Source organism: Camelina sativa, chromosome 19, assembly GCF_030686135.1.
Source record: "Camelina sativa cultivar CO46 ecotype springtype chromosome 19, ASM3068613v1".
Lineage (NCBI taxonomy): Eukaryota > Viridiplantae > Streptophyta > Magnoliopsida > Brassicales > Brassicaceae > Camelina > Camelina sativa.
Genome location: NC_141898.1, coordinates 9,032,122 through 9,050,445, shown reverse-complemented (window position 1 = coordinate 9,050,445; position 18,324 = coordinate 9,032,122). Strand labels below are relative to the sequence as shown.

General features: G+C 38.3%; 3 protein-coding genes and 3 pseudogenes across 6 annotated transcripts; 1 reads left to right on the top strand and 5 right to left on the bottom strand.

The window, feature by feature from the left end:
* The first annotated feature begins 30 nt into the window (after window positions 1–30).
* LOC104767626 (putative proline-rich receptor-like protein kinase PERK6) lies at window positions 31–3,183 on the top strand. The gene is made up of 7 exons (XM_010491623.2): window positions 31–869; window positions 1,117–1,782; window positions 1,887–1,957; window positions 2,044–2,120; window positions 2,237–2,381; window positions 2,467–2,628; window positions 2,719–3,183. The coding sequence occupies exons 1-7, from the start codon at window positions 260–262 to the stop codon at window positions 2,995–2,997; spliced, it is 2,010 nt and encodes a 669-aa protein (XP_010489925.2). The 5' UTR covers window positions 31–259; the 3' UTR covers window positions 2,998–3,183.
* Window positions 3,184–3,267: 84 nt separating this feature from the next.
* Window positions 3,268–4,144, bottom strand: LOC147920337 (uncharacterized). The gene has a single exon (XM_087501727.1). The coding sequence runs from the start codon at window positions 4,004–4,006 to the stop codon at window positions 3,413–3,415; it is 594 nt and encodes a 197-aa protein (XP_087357853.1). The 5' UTR covers window positions 4,007–4,144; the 3' UTR covers window positions 3,268–3,412.
* Window positions 3,268–6,258, bottom strand: LOC104767624 (histone-lysine N-methyltransferase ATXR2-like; annotated as a pseudogene). The gene is made up of 11 exons (XR_015590956.1): window positions 6,118–6,258; window positions 5,964–6,025; window positions 5,802–5,834; window positions 5,478–5,565; window positions 5,193–5,272; window positions 5,028–5,130; window positions 4,879–4,950; window positions 4,718–4,787; window positions 4,542–4,619; window positions 4,357–4,416; window positions 3,268–4,268 (listed from the first exon to the last, which is right to left on the bottom strand). The product of XR_015590956.1 is annotated as a histone-lysine N-methyltransferase ATXR2-like (transcript).
* Window positions 6,259–7,484: 1,226 nt separating this feature from the next.
* Window positions 7,485–8,762, bottom strand: LOC104765740 (uncharacterized; annotated as a pseudogene). Its single transcript, XR_015590955.1, has one exon. The product of XR_015590955.1 is annotated as an uncharacterized LOC104765740 (transcript).
* A 457-nt stretch (window positions 8,763–9,219) lies between these two features.
* Window positions 9,220–11,735, bottom strand: LOC104765739 (actin-2). Of its 2 annotated transcripts, XM_010489499.2 has the most exons (4): window positions 11,290–11,735; window positions 10,371–10,835; window positions 9,679–10,292; window positions 9,220–9,579 (listed from the first exon to the last, which is right to left on the bottom strand). In XM_010489499.2, exons 2-4 carry the CDS (start codon window positions 10,822–10,824, stop codon window positions 9,514–9,516), a joined length of 1,134 nt encoding a protein of 377 aa, XP_010487801.1. In that variant the 5' UTR covers window positions 10,825–10,835; window positions 11,290–11,735; the 3' UTR covers window positions 9,220–9,513.
* A 3,917-nt stretch (window positions 11,736–15,652) lies between these two features.
* On the bottom strand, window positions 15,653–16,577 carry LOC104765738 (RING-H2 finger protein ATL78 pseudogene; annotated as a pseudogene).
* Between the last annotated feature and the right edge of the window lie 1,747 nt (window positions 16,578–18,324).

The window sequence follows — 18,324 nt, the reverse complement described above, 5'->3', positions numbered from 1 at the left end:
TTAATACCCCAAATATAGACCCTACAAAAAGAAGACATTACCAAAAAGACAACAACAACAAAGATTTGAAAGCAATCTTTAAAAATAGATTTCGAAACACACAAAGAGGTTTTGTGTTTCTTCTCTTTGTTTGTTCAATCTCTCTCTCTCTCCCTCTCTTTCTGGTTAAAAAAAAAAAAAAAAAAAAAAAAAAAAAAGAGAGAGCTTCACGATAAAAAAAAAAGAACATATACAAAAAGAAGACACCAAAAGAGAGATTATGGCGGAGGGGCAATCCCCGGAGAATTCACCGCCGTCCCCTACACCACCATCTCCGTCATCATCCGACAATCAACAACAATCCTCTCCTCCGCCTCCTGATGATTCCTCCTCCTCTTCTTCACCCCCAGCTCCTCCTACCCCTGGGGATTCCTCTTCCTCTCCTCCACCGCCTTCTTCAGGCGACTCACAATCTCCACCTTCTCCTCAAGGAAACAATAATGGCAACAATGGTAATAACAACAATGGCAACAACAACAATGGTAATAGCAACAATGACAATAACAACAATGGCAATAACAACAATGGCAATAACAACGGCGGGAATAACAACAATGGCAATAACAACAACAACAACGGCGGAGGAAACAACAATCGTTCACCTCCGCCTCCTTCAAGAAGCTCCGACCGTAACTCTTCTTCCCCACCTAAAGCGCTGGCTCCACCTAAATCTAGCGGTGGTGGCTCCAACTCACGAAACAATGAACCGAACACGGCTGCTATCGTTGGGATTGTGGCTGGTGCTGGACTCTTGTTTCTTGTTATGATATTGTTCTGCGTCTGTTGTTGTCGTAAGAAGAAAAAGAAGCATCAAATGCCGTATTATTCAGGTAACGGTTTCGCTACCGGCATAGGTACAAATAAAACCCATCAAACCTAGCCTAATTTAGAACCATTTCTTGTTCATCAAGATAATTAATATTCTAACTCGTGAAAATGGACTTAAGAACCTCTAAATCACCTTCCACAATATTTTTGAGATATCATAGAAAAATCATGTCATGCGTAAAAATTTTGAATAGGGTTTTCTTGTTACTCAAGCAACAAGGTAAAACTCAAGTCTCTGTTTTAATGTAGGTGATCAATACCAACAGCAGCAATACAATAACCAGAGCGATCACGTAATGAATCTGTCTCATCAGTATCCTGGATCAAACGGGAATAGTAACTGGATGAATTCACCGCCTCCACCACCACCTGGAAGCTGGCAACCGTCCCCGCCACCACCACCACCGCTGGTCTCAGGGGGTATGAACAACGGAAACAGCAGTGACATGAGCTCAAACTACTCAGGTCCACATGGTCCGTCTCTACCACCACCACACCCTTCAGTGGCTTTAGGTTTCAACAAGAGCACATTCACTTACGACGAGCTAGCTGCTGCAACTCAAGGCTTCTCTCAAGCAAGATTGTTAGGTCAAGGCGGGTTCGGGTATGTTCACAAGGGAATACTTCCCAATGGGAAAGAGATTGCGGTGAAGAGTCTGAAAGCGGGAAGTGGACAAGGAGAGCGCGAGTTTCAGGCTGAGGTTGATATCATTAGTCGCGTCCATCACCGGTTTCTTGTGTCTCTTGTTGGGTATTGTATTGCAGGAGGACAGAGGATGTTGGTTTATGAGTTCTTACCTAATGACACACTTGAGTTCCATCTCCATGGTAAAAGTGGCAATGTTCTTGACTGGCCTACAAGGCTCAGGATTGCTTTGGGATCAGCTAAAGGACTTGCTTACTTACATGAAGACTGTGAGTCATGAAAAAAATCTAAACTCTTCAACCTTATTGGGAAACTCGAGTGGTTTAATCAGTGATGTGATCAAACTTTGTTTTATTGACTTTTTTTTTCTTAGGTCATCCCAAAATTATTCATAGAGACATTAAAGCTTCAAACATTCTTCTTGACGAGTCCTTTGAAGCCAAGGTATGCTACTGATTTTGACTCATAATGCAATCAGATTTTTTGGCATTTCTTTATTTCTGTAAAACTGAACTGCCTCAACTCTGCAGGTTGCAGACTTTGGGTTAGCGAAGCTATCTCAAGACAATGTTACACATGTCTCCACTCGTATCATGGGAACTTTCGGGTAATAACAAGAATAACTGTTCATGCAAATTCCATTAGAAACGTTCTTGGTTTATAATCTCATTCAAGAATCTGTTTTTCTAATCAAGAATCTAAAATTTGTGAATCATATGACAGGTACTTGGCGCCAGAGTATGCGTCAAGCGGTAAACTGACAGACAGGTCAGACGTTTTCTCCTTTGGAGTGATGCTTCTTGAGCTCATAACCGGACGCCGACCTGTTGATCTCACTGGTGAAATGGAAGACAGTTTGGTCGATTGGGTTAGTAACCATATCATCATATTAATGGGTCCTCTGTTAGTATCTTGTGTGCTTAAGCAAACTTGGTTACTTTTTTGTTACACAGGCAAGACCCTTATGCATAAACGCAGCTCAAGACGGAGACTACTGCGAACTAGTTGATCCACGGCTGGAGAACCAATACGAGCCTCATGAGATGGCACAAATGGTGGCTTGTGCCGCTGCAGCCATCAGGCACTCAGCTAGACGTAGGCCTAAGATGAGCCAGGCAAGTTATACTTTAGAACATGACCACTCTTTGAAATATATACATTACAGAGATAAAGAAAATGATCACTATGGTCCAATGTTTAAACAGATTGTTCGGGCACTGGAGGGAGATGCAACGCTAGACGATCTAAACGAAGGAGGGAAACAAGGGCAGAGCTCATTCCTCGGGAGGGGATCAAGCTCGGACTATGACTCGAGCACTTACAGTGCGGATATGAAGAAGTTCAGGAAAGTGGCCTTGGATAGCCATGAGTACGGTGCAAGCAGCGAGTACGGGAACACGAGCGAGTACGGGCTTGACAGCGAGGAGAATCGTAGAGGAGGACCTAACAACAACAACAAAACAACTCCTCACCGAGAGTTTTGATTTAGCTGTTAGGTTTCAAACAATCTACCTTGCTGTGTTTTGTTTCCCCTTTATGAAAATTTTTTAAACTCTTTATTTTTTTGTCACCGTTGGATTTGTGTTTGTGTCTGTGAAAAAAAAAACTTTTGGTTGTGATTAACTGATTAATTGATTTACTAATGCTAATTATCTCCACTTAATGTTCAATTGTGATTTCCATCTCTCGTATTAAGTAACTTGGGAATTGTAGGAATGACAAATGAGGTATGACAAGAATTGAACAACTCCATATTGAGTCAAATCTCAAAGATTCTAACTTTTTATTTCTATTTCAATCTTCTAATGATACTTCTAAAGCTGAAGTGAAGACTAATGGATGATAAGAGACACAGTGGTTTTTTTTGTGGAATTTGACGAAAATGCCATTCTAGAGATCTCAGAAACAGAGGACAACAACAGAGAAGGAGATCATGAAAGTGTAAAGAAGGATCAAGAAACCAAAATAGAGAGCCCAATTTCTCTTAAACTTGCCAAAGTAGCTATCTGGTGGTTCTTGATAAGGAACTTCCAGATCCCAAGCAGCAGCCGAGGCCTCGTCACCGTCGCCGCCGCCGAGGAAATCACCAGCGGCGATTCTTGACTTGATGAACCGGAGCTTATGAGTGGCGAGACCGAGAGTGAGCTTGTGGCAGCGACGCTGGTACTTGAAGCCGTTGATGCAACGGAGGGTTTGAGCGACGGAGACGTAGAAGAAGAGGTGAGAGAAAGAAAGGAGACAGATGGGTGCCCAACAGTGGCGGCAGCGGAGACGACCTGAGGGTTGGGAGAGAGAGAAGAAGACTATGGCGAGGAAGATGAAGAAGAGCTGAAAGAGCTTGTGGAGCTTCTTCTTCTGATGGTCAATGGCTCGTTTCTTCTCGAGGGTTTTCTCGAAGTGGAGTTGGATTATGGAGTTTAGGGCTTGTAGTGCTGTTTCTTTTGGGATGAATGGTTGGTTATGGTGGTCGATTTCGTCTTCGTAGTCCGCCATTGCAATGGGGACTGAGAAGAGGAAAAAAAAGTGTTTTTTTTTTTTCTTTTTCTTTTGGTTTAGAGAGAAATGGTTTGGTGATTGTGTCAAGGAGAGAGAACATGTGGGTGTGGTTCGTATCTCCAGACATAAGTATTATCCATCTCAACGGTCATTCAGATTTTGGATGTTTTGTCCGTATTCAATAAATATTTTTAATTGACACAGTAAATTTTTTAATATCTTTGTAAGGAAGCTCCTCGTCTATATATGAAATCGTCACCTGTGTTTTTTCAAATGGAACTCACAAATTAGCTATCTATTCCAAAATATTCAATTGCTACGATTAGAGAGAAGATGTGTGTACGTACCTCTTCGTTCTTGCTGATGCGTCTTTAGCGCAATTATAACTGCTTGTCTCCGTCTCTGTCCTGCGAAAACACAAGACAAAGAGAGTTCCACATGGAGGGAATCCGAGTTCAGTCCCAAAAAAGTGTTGATCAAAATTATACAACATGTACAGACCATAAAGAGGAAGAAGATGTAAGAAAGATACCTCTTCTCGTTTGAAGGCTTTTGCATTAGGGTAACAAGAATGGTTCATACAGCTCTGCGGAGGGGAAGAAGGCCGTTCCTAAACACCAAATACGGAGATGCAATAATGTCAAATCTTGGCTACAAGTTATATAACCCTTCTGTTTTATGATAAAAATGTTCCCCTGCATTTCTAACCTTGGCAACAGTCCGAATACTCATCACCAAGAGCATCTAGAAACGGTCTCGTGATTTCATCGGCTTCTTCCTTTGATAATGAGAACAAGAAACTGGTGAGAGTCAATAGATTTTGGTCAAAGAACAACAACAATGGGTCAAAAGCATTATTCTGTCCAGACCTTTTCTGCATCAGGAAGATCATATCAATATACAAGAAATAGTCCTCTACTGGTGATGCTACCACCAAGTCTCTGCCAAAGATCAAACATATTGTGGGTAAATTCATTGTAAATGTAAAGATATAAACAAGAGAATTGACGACTCTTACAGGTTAATGTATAAACAAGAGCTCCAAAAGACTGGAGATAACAATGTAATTTGGTTGGCAAAACAGTCAGGATGCGCAGCTGATGCAACTGCAATTGTGATCACTACACAAAACAAGACAAGTAAACTCAACCTTCAAGCGATATACTACAACTAAAATACCTACCGTTACATGCAAGATTCTTTATCTGCATCCTGAAGGCTCCTTCATCAGAATGATCAACTAATGCGATGCAATCCCACCACCTACCAAACATAAGAATAGAGTTTTAGATAAATCCATATGTGGCATAGACATATCACACAGGGAACCTATTATAGATGATCATGAGTTACTGTATGTAATTTGGATCAATTCCATCACCATTTAGAAACATAGAGAAAGAAAAACAAAGTGATTTAATGTTCTTCATCAATAGTCTAAGACTATCTAATGGCATATCAGTTGTACCTTTTTTTTTTGTATCCAATAGATACTGGTTTCCATGCCTCCAAGAGTAGCGACTGATTTGGCTCACTCTGCTTTCAATTTCCTATAACTTAGAATGCCATAACACATTATCCAGAACTGGTTAGTTTCTTTTCTTTATATAATACGTAAGGTATATACTTGAGATACAAAAGGTCGAAACTTGCATAAGCTCCATAGATCTCACTTTAAACTAATATATATATATATATATATATATATATATATATATATATTAAAAAAAGTTCCATGTCATTTTATCTAAGATATTCAAAAGGTAGACATAAAAACTGATACAAGATTTACCTTGGCAGCCAGGACAAAAAATATCATTTGTATCTGCAAAGTAAGAAATGATAAAGATATAAATAAAGTTACCGCAAAACTGAAAAAGCCAATTTCAAAGAGACCAAAGAGTAACTCGGTTTTATAAACCCTCCAAGCGCCTCTCTAGATGTTGATTCAGACCTCTCACACCAGTGCAAAAGTAGAGAGTGAGAACTTCCCAATCTGTCTCTGCGCATGATTCACTGTGTCATATTGAAACAGCACACAAGTATTAGTAACTCTTCGAGGGGGCAAGGATCATAACTCAGTAGACATCAAAATCTCAATTACCTACAGTAGAAAGCAGCCTCCTGACATCCTCCACGACACAAAAGAGACGAAATCAAAGGAAACTTATCAGTTAGCGGCAAATACCATTTCGCCATTCATTAAAGTGGCCGGAGATTATTTTTTCGCACGGCGGCGCGTCTGTATTTTTTTTAATTTGGTGCTATTTTTTTACTGTTTCCGTCCAACAACCAGAGAGAAAGACTCTTTCGAGTAGAGATGGATTACCCGACCCGGATCGGAAATTTTAGTGTGTTTCTTTTTTTTGTTAGGCTGTAATTAACTGTTGTGTACTTGTGTACTAATAATATTTTATGTAATTTTTTTTTTTTATGAATTACAACAATAAACGAAACATATGTCTACGTACGTTCATTATTGGATTATTGAAATTAACAAGCACTTAATGAAAGTCATTGAAGTTATCCAAAAGAGATCCAAATCGAGAAAAGCTAAAGAACTGGTGGAGTTTGTTTAAATAATACAGACGATAAAATAGAGAATTGAGGAGATAGAGTAAAAATATTATTATTAAAAATAATTCATTTTAATAATAATATTGATGATACATGTTGTTGAATATATAAAAAAAAGAAGTAAGAGATTACAAGAACATGATAATGATTATCATCATCATACTACAAATTCTATTTTTTTCGTCTAAAATTTAAAGGTTTCTTTTCAATCCATTTCACATGTTTAATTAGAAATTTAGAAGTTTAGAACAGAGACATTAATGTTAAATACATTTGATAGGGTTAAAAAAGCCATAGCATATCAGAATTTTAATCAAAAGAACAACTAGAGGAATACAATTTTTATATATCGAGTAAGAAAGAAAGAGCATCTTTTTAGTAACACAAGAAACGAAATAGTATATGTTTACGTTCATTATTGGATTATATATAGAATGTAGATGAAGTCATTAGGATGTAAGGGTACTTACTAGTAACAATCTCAATACTAATGCATGCCACTAGCCACACATAGTTCTGTACAGTATTTGCCCACTGGAAGATCAGTTGCCGCAAATCAACATGTAAGGGGGGTACTAATAACAATCTCAAATCTCAATACAAGGTCAAATACTCAAGTCAGTAAAACTCCTGATTGATTGATTGATGAGAAAGGATCATGCACCTCAATGTAAATTCCTATAGACTGAGAGCATGCTATATGACATTACTCGACAAAAGCCTTATCATACTCTCTGGAAAGACCTCACAAAACACTTGGCTGACGTTAACTCACGGTCTCTGAGCTAATCATGTTCTTGAAAACGATAACCAGGACTAAAGAAATATAAATCAAGATCTAGATCAAATTCTCTAGGAACATAATCTAGGGTGTAGGAAGATATGAAACATCAGTAAGTTTTCAAAATAACTGATCGAAATTTCTTAAAACACAAAACAAGTCAGTCAATTTCTTGATCATCCATTGCAAAAACAAAAACCTAAAGATACAGATAGAGATCATGGTATGATTTCAAACCTCGCAAGAAAAAGATGGATGATCACCTTTCTATCTATCTATGAATATTGAGCATAGATTTAGCTTCAGTCTGCTGCTCAACCAAATCTTCACTAGCATACCTACTAAGCAGATCCATCTTCTTCTTCTCCAACACCATCTTCTCAATCTCCTTCTCATCAGGCAACGGAACGTGAACCACAAACTCCCTCTCTTTCTCCTCTTCTTTCTCCCTCTCCCTCCTCTCCTCCTCAACCACATCCTCTTCCTCCTCAAACAACACCTCCTTAGCAGCAGCAGCAGCAGCTCCAACACTCACAACCTCAGTAGCACCTTTCCTAGCTTCCTTCCTAACCTCATCCAACCTCCTCCACTCCTCAACCGATCTTTTCCTCATCCCTCCTTCAGCATTCCTCTCCAAACTCTCCAAAATCCCATCTTCATCATCTCTATACCCGTAATAGCTAGCATCTATCCTCTTGTAAATATCATACCTAGTTTTACGCTTCCTCAGCTCAGGAGGCTTCTCGAAAAGCTCTCTAACTCCAGGAAGCTTCTTAGCAGCACCGAAATAACGATACCCAGGACCACGCCCACTAGGGTTCGGTACATCGATGATGTTCCCTTCTAGATCCGTCATCTTCGCTCCGTGTCTCGAGTGATTCGGACCTCCCAGCTCAACGATCCGCCGCTCCCAGTGATATCTCTCCCTGAGAAGCTTGTTAATCTCGTCGTTTAGATCTCGGAGTCGGTGCTCGCCTAATCCTTCGTTCTGAATCTCGGCAACTTTGCTGCCGATCTCTCTCATGATTTGCTGTCTCCATTTGTCAGCTTCGGCTAGATCTCGGCATTCAGATGCAAGGTAAGGTCGACGCTCTCTGGGCTTCTTCTTCTCGGATTCTTTCATGGTGATGAACCTGTTGAGCATCGACTGCGCTTTCTCTTCATTACGAGCCATCTTGGATCTTCGGAGGTTACGATTACACTATTAATCAAAGGGAAGCAAGAACTAACAGCAGAAATCAATCGACACTTCTCTAGCTTTTGCTTGCTTAAACCCTAATTTGCAGAACTGTAAATGGCAGAGACGCGAAGGAGAAAGGATTGGGGTTGATTGGAGAGATTGACGAGTTGTAATATTTCCATTATTATATTATTATATTCCGAAATAATCGTTTTAAGTTTTACGCCTTGCTTTTAATACTAAGGCGGCCCTTAGTAAGGCCCAAATTATCGGCCCAAAATTGTCACTCGTGCACCAATTTTCGTGAGTTCTCCTACAACTTTTTTATATTGTGTTGTGTGCATCAATGTAAAATGATTATTAAGCAAAAATAGTAACGAATGGATATAACTCGTAATGGTTGAGGTGTAAAATTGAAACATTAGAATTGACTGTTGGAGTTATATAGAATGATGCCATATGATATTAATTATCTATCTATTTGTGCTAGTTGAAGTTCATTTGTGAATGGAAAAACATGTAACGCTTTAACTATTATCAAGAATTAACAATTCGAAAATGAAGATGGAGGACTCAACGTAATTACTAAAAACCAATTCAATAAAATCTTTTATCTCATACAATACTTATATTAACATTGCAAAGAGCCAAAGAGTTTCAAGGTTCTTCTTCTGAGTTTTGAAAGAAATTTATAAGGAATAAAGAGGCATCAATTCGATCACTCAGAGCTACAAAACAATGGACTAAAATGCAAAACGAAAGCGGTTTTTGTTTGAAACGCAGACGCAAGTAAAAAACCCAGAGAGTTTGTCACACACAAAAGTGCATCATAGAAACGAAAAGAAAAAAAAGAAAAAAAGGAAATGAAACAAACAAATGGAGAAGCAAATAGAAAGAAAAAAAAGAAACTTTTGATCCCATTCATAAAAACCCAAGCTTGTTGTTAAGCCTTTGATCTTGAAGAGCTTAGAAGCATTTTCTGTGAACAATTCCTGGACCTGCCTCGTCATACTCAGCCTTGGAGATCCACATCTACAGAACACAAACATACAATAATACCCAGCATTTGAATTAAATTTGCAAATTTAAACAAGGAGAAACCCAAAAAAAAAATTCCAGGTCAATTTTTACCTGCTGGAATGTGCTGAGGGAAGCAAGAATGGAACCACCGATCCAGACACTGTACTTCCTTTCAGGTGGTGCAACGACCTTAATCTTCATGCTGCTTGGTGCTAGTGCTGTGATTTCTTTGCTCATACGGTCTGCGATACCAGAGAACATAGTTGTTCCACCACTGAGCACAATGTTACCGTACAGATCCTTCCTGATATCCACATCACACTTCATGATTGAGTTATAGGTTGTCTCGTGGATTCCAGCAGCTTCCATTCCCACAAACGAGGGCTGGAATAAGACTTCTGGGCATCTGAATCTCTCAGCACCGATCGTGATGACTTGCCCATCGGGTAATTCGTAGTTCTTCTCGATGGACGAGCTGGTCTTTGAGGTCTCCATCTCCTGCTCGTAGTCAACAGCAACAAAGGAGAGCTTCTCCTTGATGTCTCTTACAATTTCCCGCTCTGCTGTTGTGGTGAACATGTAACCTCTCTCGGTAAGGATCTTCATGAGGTAATCAGTGAGATCACGACCAGCAAGGTCGAGACGGAGGATGGCATGTGGAAGAGAGAAACCCTCGTAGATTGGCACGGTATGAGATACACCATCACCAGAATCCAGCACAATACCTGTTCAAGAAAAGACAATCAGAGCTCAGTTTCAATATACCAAACGAGTTTAATAAACACACAGAGAAAAGTACTAACCGGTTGTACGACCACTGGCGTACAGGGAGAGAACAGCTTGGATGGCGACATACATAGCTGGAGAGTTAAAGGTCTCGAACATGATTTGGGTCATCTTCTCTCTGTTGGCCTTTGGGTTAAGAGGAGCCTCGGTAAGAAGAACAGGGTGCTCTTCAGGGGCAATACGGAGCTCATTGTAGAAAGTGTGATGCCAGATCTTTTCCATATCATCCCAGTTGCTAACAACACCATGCTCAATCGGATACTTCAAGGTAAGAATACCTCTCTTGGATTGTGCTTCGTCACCAACATAGGCATCCTTCTGGTTCATCCCAACCATGACACCATGATGCCTTGGCCTACCAACAACACTGGGGAAAACAGCCCTGGGAGCATCATCTCCGGCAAATCCAGCCTTGACCATTCCAGTACCATTGTCACAGACGATTGGTTGAATATCATCAGCCTCAGCCATTTTATATGAAGCTGCAGCAAAACACACACACACACACACACAAAAAAAAATTCAATACTGTGAAACGGATCCTGATTGATTCATGTTAAGATGAATAAACAGGTAGCATACCTCAATCAATAGATTCAATTACTCAAAAACTACATCTAACCTTAAAACAGTTCAGATTTAAATCTAACCTTAAACAGTTCAGATTTCAATTGGCGTCTACAAATCATTTCCCATATAATTAGAAATTTAACTGTAATCAGACTATGGATCTATCCCTAATCAAGTCAAGGTCAAGTGAAAATTTTCCGATCGATTTGAGCTAAAGATGATCGAGTCAACTGAGATCAATTCAAGTCAAAATCAAAAAGATTCATAGATCCAAATTCAACCAATTCCAGATCTCTACGAAATTCAAAAGTTCCAGATCGAGAGATCCAGCAAATATAAAAGTAGATCCAGAAAGTTTATTTTTACCTTGAAACGAGAAAGATCGGAAAACAAAAAAGCGGAAGAAGACGAGATTGAGGAAGAGAACAAGGCGAGCCTTGGCTAATTCTCTCTCTTAATCCTTCTTCCTTCTCTCTCTTACTTCTTCTTCGAAGTCGCCGGAGATAAACAGAATCGGCCGATGAAACTGAGGAGACAATTCAAAGAGGAGGAAACTATATGAATTTATATAGGCGGGTGTTATCTCTTTACTCACTTTTTTTGTCGTCCTTTCAAAAAACAAAAAAAAAAAATATTAATAATAAAATCGACAGAGACGAATCATTTCGACCACAGGAAAAGATAACGTGACCTGGCTGTCAGACAGCCTTTTCCCTCGTGTTAACTGATTAATTGTGATTTTAATACCCTTAATTAAAGATCTCAGCCGTTGGTTCTTTTTTCTTTTCAGATTAATTTGTTTTTGCTGAGATGGCTTCATGACTGTGACCGGCTCGGCGTAAAATGACAGCTCCATTATTTTAAAAGGGCTGCGATTTTATTAGTGTTAAACTTAAACCGAGTCAAAATGAGGAGCCAAACGATAGTCGTGGTTGGCTTGTTTAATTAGGAATTTTAATCAGAAAACTCAACGTAATTTAAATTCGTTTTATATTTTATAATTTTTGTGTCATAATTAATTCGTGTGTAAGTGGTATTAAATATATCAGACCGTGAAAGAAAGTGACTTTCATGTTGTGCTTACGGATAGTATTATATACTAGAGAGAATAAGAAGATACTATTTCATGACATCGTATTCACTATTCACGATTATATTTGTATTACTCAAATGGCTAGTTCTACATCCGAACTCGTCAAAACGACATTTTGGTGAATTCATTATGATATTTATATGCTGACACACACATAATAGTTGTTAATCTTATTATTATATAGTTGTATTGTAGAAACATTGTCTAACTATTGTTTGGGTAGAAAGACTATAAGTAATGATGAGTTGAGATACCAATACATTGAGTCTAGGCTGTCTAGCCATTTTTGTTGTGCCATATCTTTCTAATAACGTCACAACTTTCTTACATAATGATAGCGTACATGAGTATGTATCGATATATTTGAGGTTATACTAACAAGTTCTTTCTAAATTTCGACGTTGATACCTAATAGTTTTTCTTTTTGGGGGCTATGTTTTGGAACTTTTGGTATCGAGCCATATGTACATAGTGAAATATATTTAACTATGTATGAAATAGTTGAGGTAACGGATCTGATTTGTTGAAAGACGCATATTTTGTGTATATTGAACATATGAACATACGTATGGCGTAGTTAAGGTCGAACCATCGTGCGCTTCGTAAGTGAAAGATGTTGAGCAATAAACATTACGATTATTCGCATGTTCTAACAAGAGAAAGAAAGCAAACTAATCATCATTCATCATCATAAACTTTTTCTTTTTTTTTTAATATGTTTGTTGAGAGATTCAAAACTCAAAAAGTCAACTTTTTGGAGATCCACGTGAATAGCACGTGCCGGTAACAATCGTACCCAGGTGAGAGAGAAAGGGAGAGAATGTGGGAAGGTGAAGGCTGGCACCTACGAAAAACGTTGTGTCCATCATTACGAAACTACTTGTGATTTACAATAACATTGCTACTATTATGATTACATTTAATTCTCACTATTTATTATATAGGGGATATGGGTTATGTAAGGCAGGCCACACCACGTTCATGTTTTTTTTTTATATATATATATATAAAAGTATACATATAAATGGCAGGCCACGTTCATATCTTTTGTTGGAGAAAAGTCAATTAAGGTTAGTCTTTCTTGATTTGGTATGTAATTAATAAGTTTGCTTGCTTGATCCCAGAGATCTAAGCTTTTTCTCCCCCCCCCCCCCCCCTCAACTTTACTAGTAGTGGTACACCACAATCCACCCATAAAGTTTATATTTCTTTTCTGGAATATGGGATTTTATATCACCTATTAAACTCATAATCCGTTAAACCCTACATGCAAATTGTTGCTAGACAAATTCATCAAACCAATACAGATCTTTTTACTCACATTATTTTAACCTTCAAATTCTGAATTAAGTTATAACCTTTTTTTACTTACACTATAGTAAAAACAATTCTACTAATTACTAAAAAGTTCATCCATGAATCAAAAATATATTAGACAAAATAAACAAGAATTTGGTACCAAAATTAAAATCTGATAATAAATTAACAACCGATATTACTTGTCTACTTTGATGAGGTACGGTGCACTTTTTAGATAATGAATGATAATATAGCTGAATTATTAAAGTTAGTCAATTATTACATGGATCAAAACACTTGGGAGGAGCTAAGCTAATCATTTTTATTTGTTTTTAGGTAGGTAAACGTTATGGGCCGAACGTTAGGTCTGGGAAAAGTATGAATGGCCCAATGTGGATCGAGAGAAAAAAGATGTCCAGAAGCTTTTTTTTGGACACAGCAATTTGCTCCCTATAATTGAATTAAGATATACAATTTCTCTTAAATCAAAACAAAGAAGATGGTTTCTTGTGTATCAAGATTAGATATACAATTTCTCTTAAATCATACGAACGTCCTACGAGACCAGAGGAAGAAGATTATCATATAAATTTGATGGTGATTTCAAAAGGCATCCCAGAAGAAGAAGGAGTTTCCGCGTGGGTCACGGCTCTTGAAGGGTTGGATAAAATGGGTTACAATCTTTTCTTATTAGATCCTGCGCACCAGGAAGGCTACCTCTGAGTGAGACCTGCCAAGCAAAAGAGCTGCTTCCTCTTTCGTCCTTTATATGGCGTTGGGGAAACCTATATTACTTGGTGAAGAACCTATCCTAGATCCTGTAATTGAGGCTGCTAGTGCGGAGGAGAATGCTGCTATTTCGGAGGAGGCAAGGTAACAAGGTGGTGCTACTTCCGACAACTAGCTTCGCTGCGTTTCAAATGATAATATCATATGATATAAATATAGAAAAGATTTGGGGAAACTTCAAATAATCTACTTTTTAGTACTCTGTTGATGTTGTCCTTTTGAAGCTAGATCCCTTTGACAAGGAGGTTGCCTTATTTGATTATTGGCATAGCAGTATACTAGCATAATAATTTGACTTTAAACAATCCTTGAGGGATGGGTGAGTTGAAGTAGCAGATAAACGAAAAGAATATAATGTCAATACTAAGGCATGCACTATTATTAATTAAGTAGAGGAAAAGAGCTCTAGAGTGGCATCTTTGGTAAATTAAAACCTTTGTAAGATATGTCTTGTAAATTAAGCTCATAGTGCCAGCCCTCTTGATGAAAAGTGTACACGTCATTCAAACACTGGGGGAAGAAGACTGCAGCATCCAAATATACATTTGACAAGATTGTAAAAATCATGCATAGGTAGCAATTGAAGTGTGATGAGAAAAGCACTAAAGTTCGATAACAATATCAGAAAGAAAGGGAGTTAGCTCCTCGGGGACAACAAAAGGAGGACTCTGTATTTGGCTCATTTTACCTTTGTGGAAGCTGTTATAAACCACATCAATTGTGGACTAGTACTGTTATATTAGGACCTTTGATATTTGTGGAAGCTGTTATATATTAGGCCAGTAACCACATCAATTTTGGAGTAGTGTTACTTTCACTGTTTTTTTTGGCTCTTAATTGTTCAGATTCTGTGACCTCTGTTTGGTAGGATATTTGACAGCACCAACACTGGTTGTTAATTTCTCGTACCATTTTACTTTGTATGATTAGTACAATATCTTAAACCACTCATTTTTGTTATCATCTGATTTGACTCTACGGTGGTTTCATGCTCAGATTCCATATTTACTTTATGCCGACGTTTGTTCTAGGTGTAACCTATATGTATCTTTTCTCAATCTACGCCGTGTTCTCATTTTGGGTGGATTATATCAAAAGCCTTTTAATCTTGTGGGGTATTCACAATTCTCTGTGTGGCTTGATTAGTTAATTTGTCACGTTTTTTATATTGTCTCATCATCATCACTGCCTACTCAATATACTTATAGGTCGGTAAAGAATAAGAAGAAAGGTCTTCTTCTATCATGGAGGGCTAATTTATTTATTCTACATATAGAGCTTGGTAATTAATCAATATGATTAGCACTAGTATTAAACAAGAAACTAGTGGCGTATCATGTTTTAATAACTTGGGAATGTCTTAAAGCTGGGAGTATTAAGGAATTCTCTTAGTTGACCAAGTTGATTAGTGCCCCCACTTAACTCGTCGACGTTGGTTTGGTTTCAAGTGTTTTGCCTTCTCAGCTTCCTTATTTGAGTTGTTTATAATTTCATTCACTCACGTGAGTCTAAGATCTTCTATTGGAAATTTGGAATATACACTTTCAGTTTCAGGCAACAACATGTCATAACGATTGAAACTTAACAGAGGAAATCATAATTAACGCTGTTTTGAATATTGAACTGCAGATAGTTTGGGATCTCTGACTATTTCTAAAAACGTGACAATACATACATATCAGCTTTTACAACATAACTGCACCGTACCTAAGCCTAGGTTACTGACTCTGTTCAGCTAAAAGCGCGCATCAATGATTCCGGTCCTAGTGGTGCTATATGCATGTTCTGTTGTGGTTGATTAGGTGATGGGGTTGTCATCTCACTACTGCAGCCAGCTATCTTTTTGCAAGTCTGAATGAGGCACTGCCTGCAGGTGGGACATGATGAATGTGAACTGAGCCATTTGTCTATACACCGGACATGGAATCCATGGTGGCACTTTGGCAGAAGCTTGACTCGTTCTCCGGATACAAACTCCGAGAGGCATATGGCACACTCTGTATCTAGGCCAGGAAGCTTCAGTTCTGCAGTGTAACTTACCGTCTGGAAACTCTTCAAGGCTTGTTGTTTTACTCCTGTGTTGGCCAAGCGAACTGCGAGCTCCTCACCAGCTTCTGATGATAATAAATTGGAGTACCTCAGTGCACATCTTATGATAGAATGCAGTCCAAGGGAGCAAACTAGTGCACATAAGAGAACTGATAGGACCATGACAACATTTGCATCAAAGCTCATATGATTTGCAGAGGACTGTGATGCTTCTGCAAACGGGGGCGATGCCGTGGTACGTGGTTGGTAAGCTGTATGAAGCAGTAGTCTTCTTGAATAAAAATTTCCACGAATATCTTGGAAGAGCTCATGAGTTGGTTTGGTAATGGGAGCAGAAGTTGCAGTCGACATGATAACCTAGTTTGTAGAGTTAGATTGATAGATCTACTAGGTTTTTTTGCTGCAGGTTCCATATATAGTGGAAAGGTAAAGGTTTCCACATACTTTTTTAAAATTATAATGGGAAATTATTTTACTTATATATTTTTTTCTGAATTATAGTTGGTGGAAGATGCTAGCAAAATTAGCAAGGTCCTTTAGTGTTTTATTTTATTTAATTATAGTCTGCATCTTACATGGATTCTCCACTGAATTTTTACAATCTTAGTGTGCCCATCATACCATTTCCTGCAATGGTAGTGCCATGTGGCAGTGGATTTTGCAAAGAATTGCTTTCAGGGACCCATGAGCTTTAGCTAGAGCAGCCATGAACGGTTCCATCTTTGTGATAGCATTCAGATAATACATCTCTTAGGTCTTGGTTCATGTCAGTGGCTTCTCTCTGTTCATTACTTAGTCACCTCAAAACATGAGACCCGTCTCGTCAGTAGTAAAACCAAAGTTGTTAGCAGCCAGAAGGGAAAAATCCCCATCCACGATTCTTGTTAAAGGCTACTTTTATCAATAAAGATTACTCTAAATTAGTGTCCAGCTCCGCGCCTTTCTCTAAGCCAGTCTCATAGCTAAAGCAAGTGATTTATATAATTTCCTTTTCCCTACTTTATGATATCTTGTCTTTTACTGCAAATTGCCAGTGCACACTATACATGAGTCTAGAATGAAACGTTTTTACTGTGGCTCGTAACTAAAGCAAGATTTTTTGATATGAAGAGATATAGTTACTTTTAGTCTTATTACTTGACCAGTCTCTCTCTCTCTCTCTCTCTCTCTCTCTCTGAAAGAAAATATGAGAAAGGCTGTATGCCTATCTGAAAATGATTTTTGTATTGTCTTTTGTTTGTGCCACTAGGTTCCATATAGCTGGTAAGAACATATAGTGGTCTGTTTTTTTATCCCTTCAAGAAAGTGATAAACTTTGCCTTTATTGCTTTATGTTGCTTGGAATACCATGTGATACTCGTGCGTTCTTTGGTTGACATTCTTGATTTGGTGGTTTTCTTACCTTGTGTGATTATTGTGTAAAGGAATATAAAAAGAGCATTATTAAGATCGTGAGTACTTGAAAGCCTGAAGCGCATTAGTTAAGTTGTATTAATATACTGTATATCTCCGAATGAGTCTAAGATATAACTAGTATTTTGAAAACTTTTCTGGATGCATTTGATTTTGAAGAGCCACATAACTGTCTAAATTCATTGTTGCATGTTCATTCCTCTGACTTGTCCCTGGTGGGACTTCTGTAGGTGGTTGGATGTGTTGGCGCAACCTTTGGTGTCCACCTTTATCCTCTACAATGGGATGTCGACAGACTTTTTCCATTTTTTATTTGCATGGTTCTGAATTATCTGAATCTCTAATATCCAAAAGTTTAGACATGAATCTTCTTATTGAGCCAAGTTTTTAGTCCAGCAAGAGGGCTTTGCATCAAGCTCTATGATACTATTTGAAAACCATGCATCTCCTTCACAGCTACCAAGTCTACCATCAAATTTTACTTTGTGCCTAGTAATGCTTCTGTTTTAGTCTTTTAGATACTCTGCTTCTTATACATTTTGTTGCAATTTTCCCACGGAGTATATGATATATTACAAAATATGATTTGATACCATCTTAGATCTCTCAGATGCAAAGTGAACTTATATTACCTGTAAATCACATTCTTATGTTGTTAACCAATGAAACTTCTTTTCTATGCAAAGCCTCGTTCGCTCTTATAAGCTCCCACTTCTTACTAGGGCAGCAAGGTGTAAAATATATTTTTGCCTGGCACT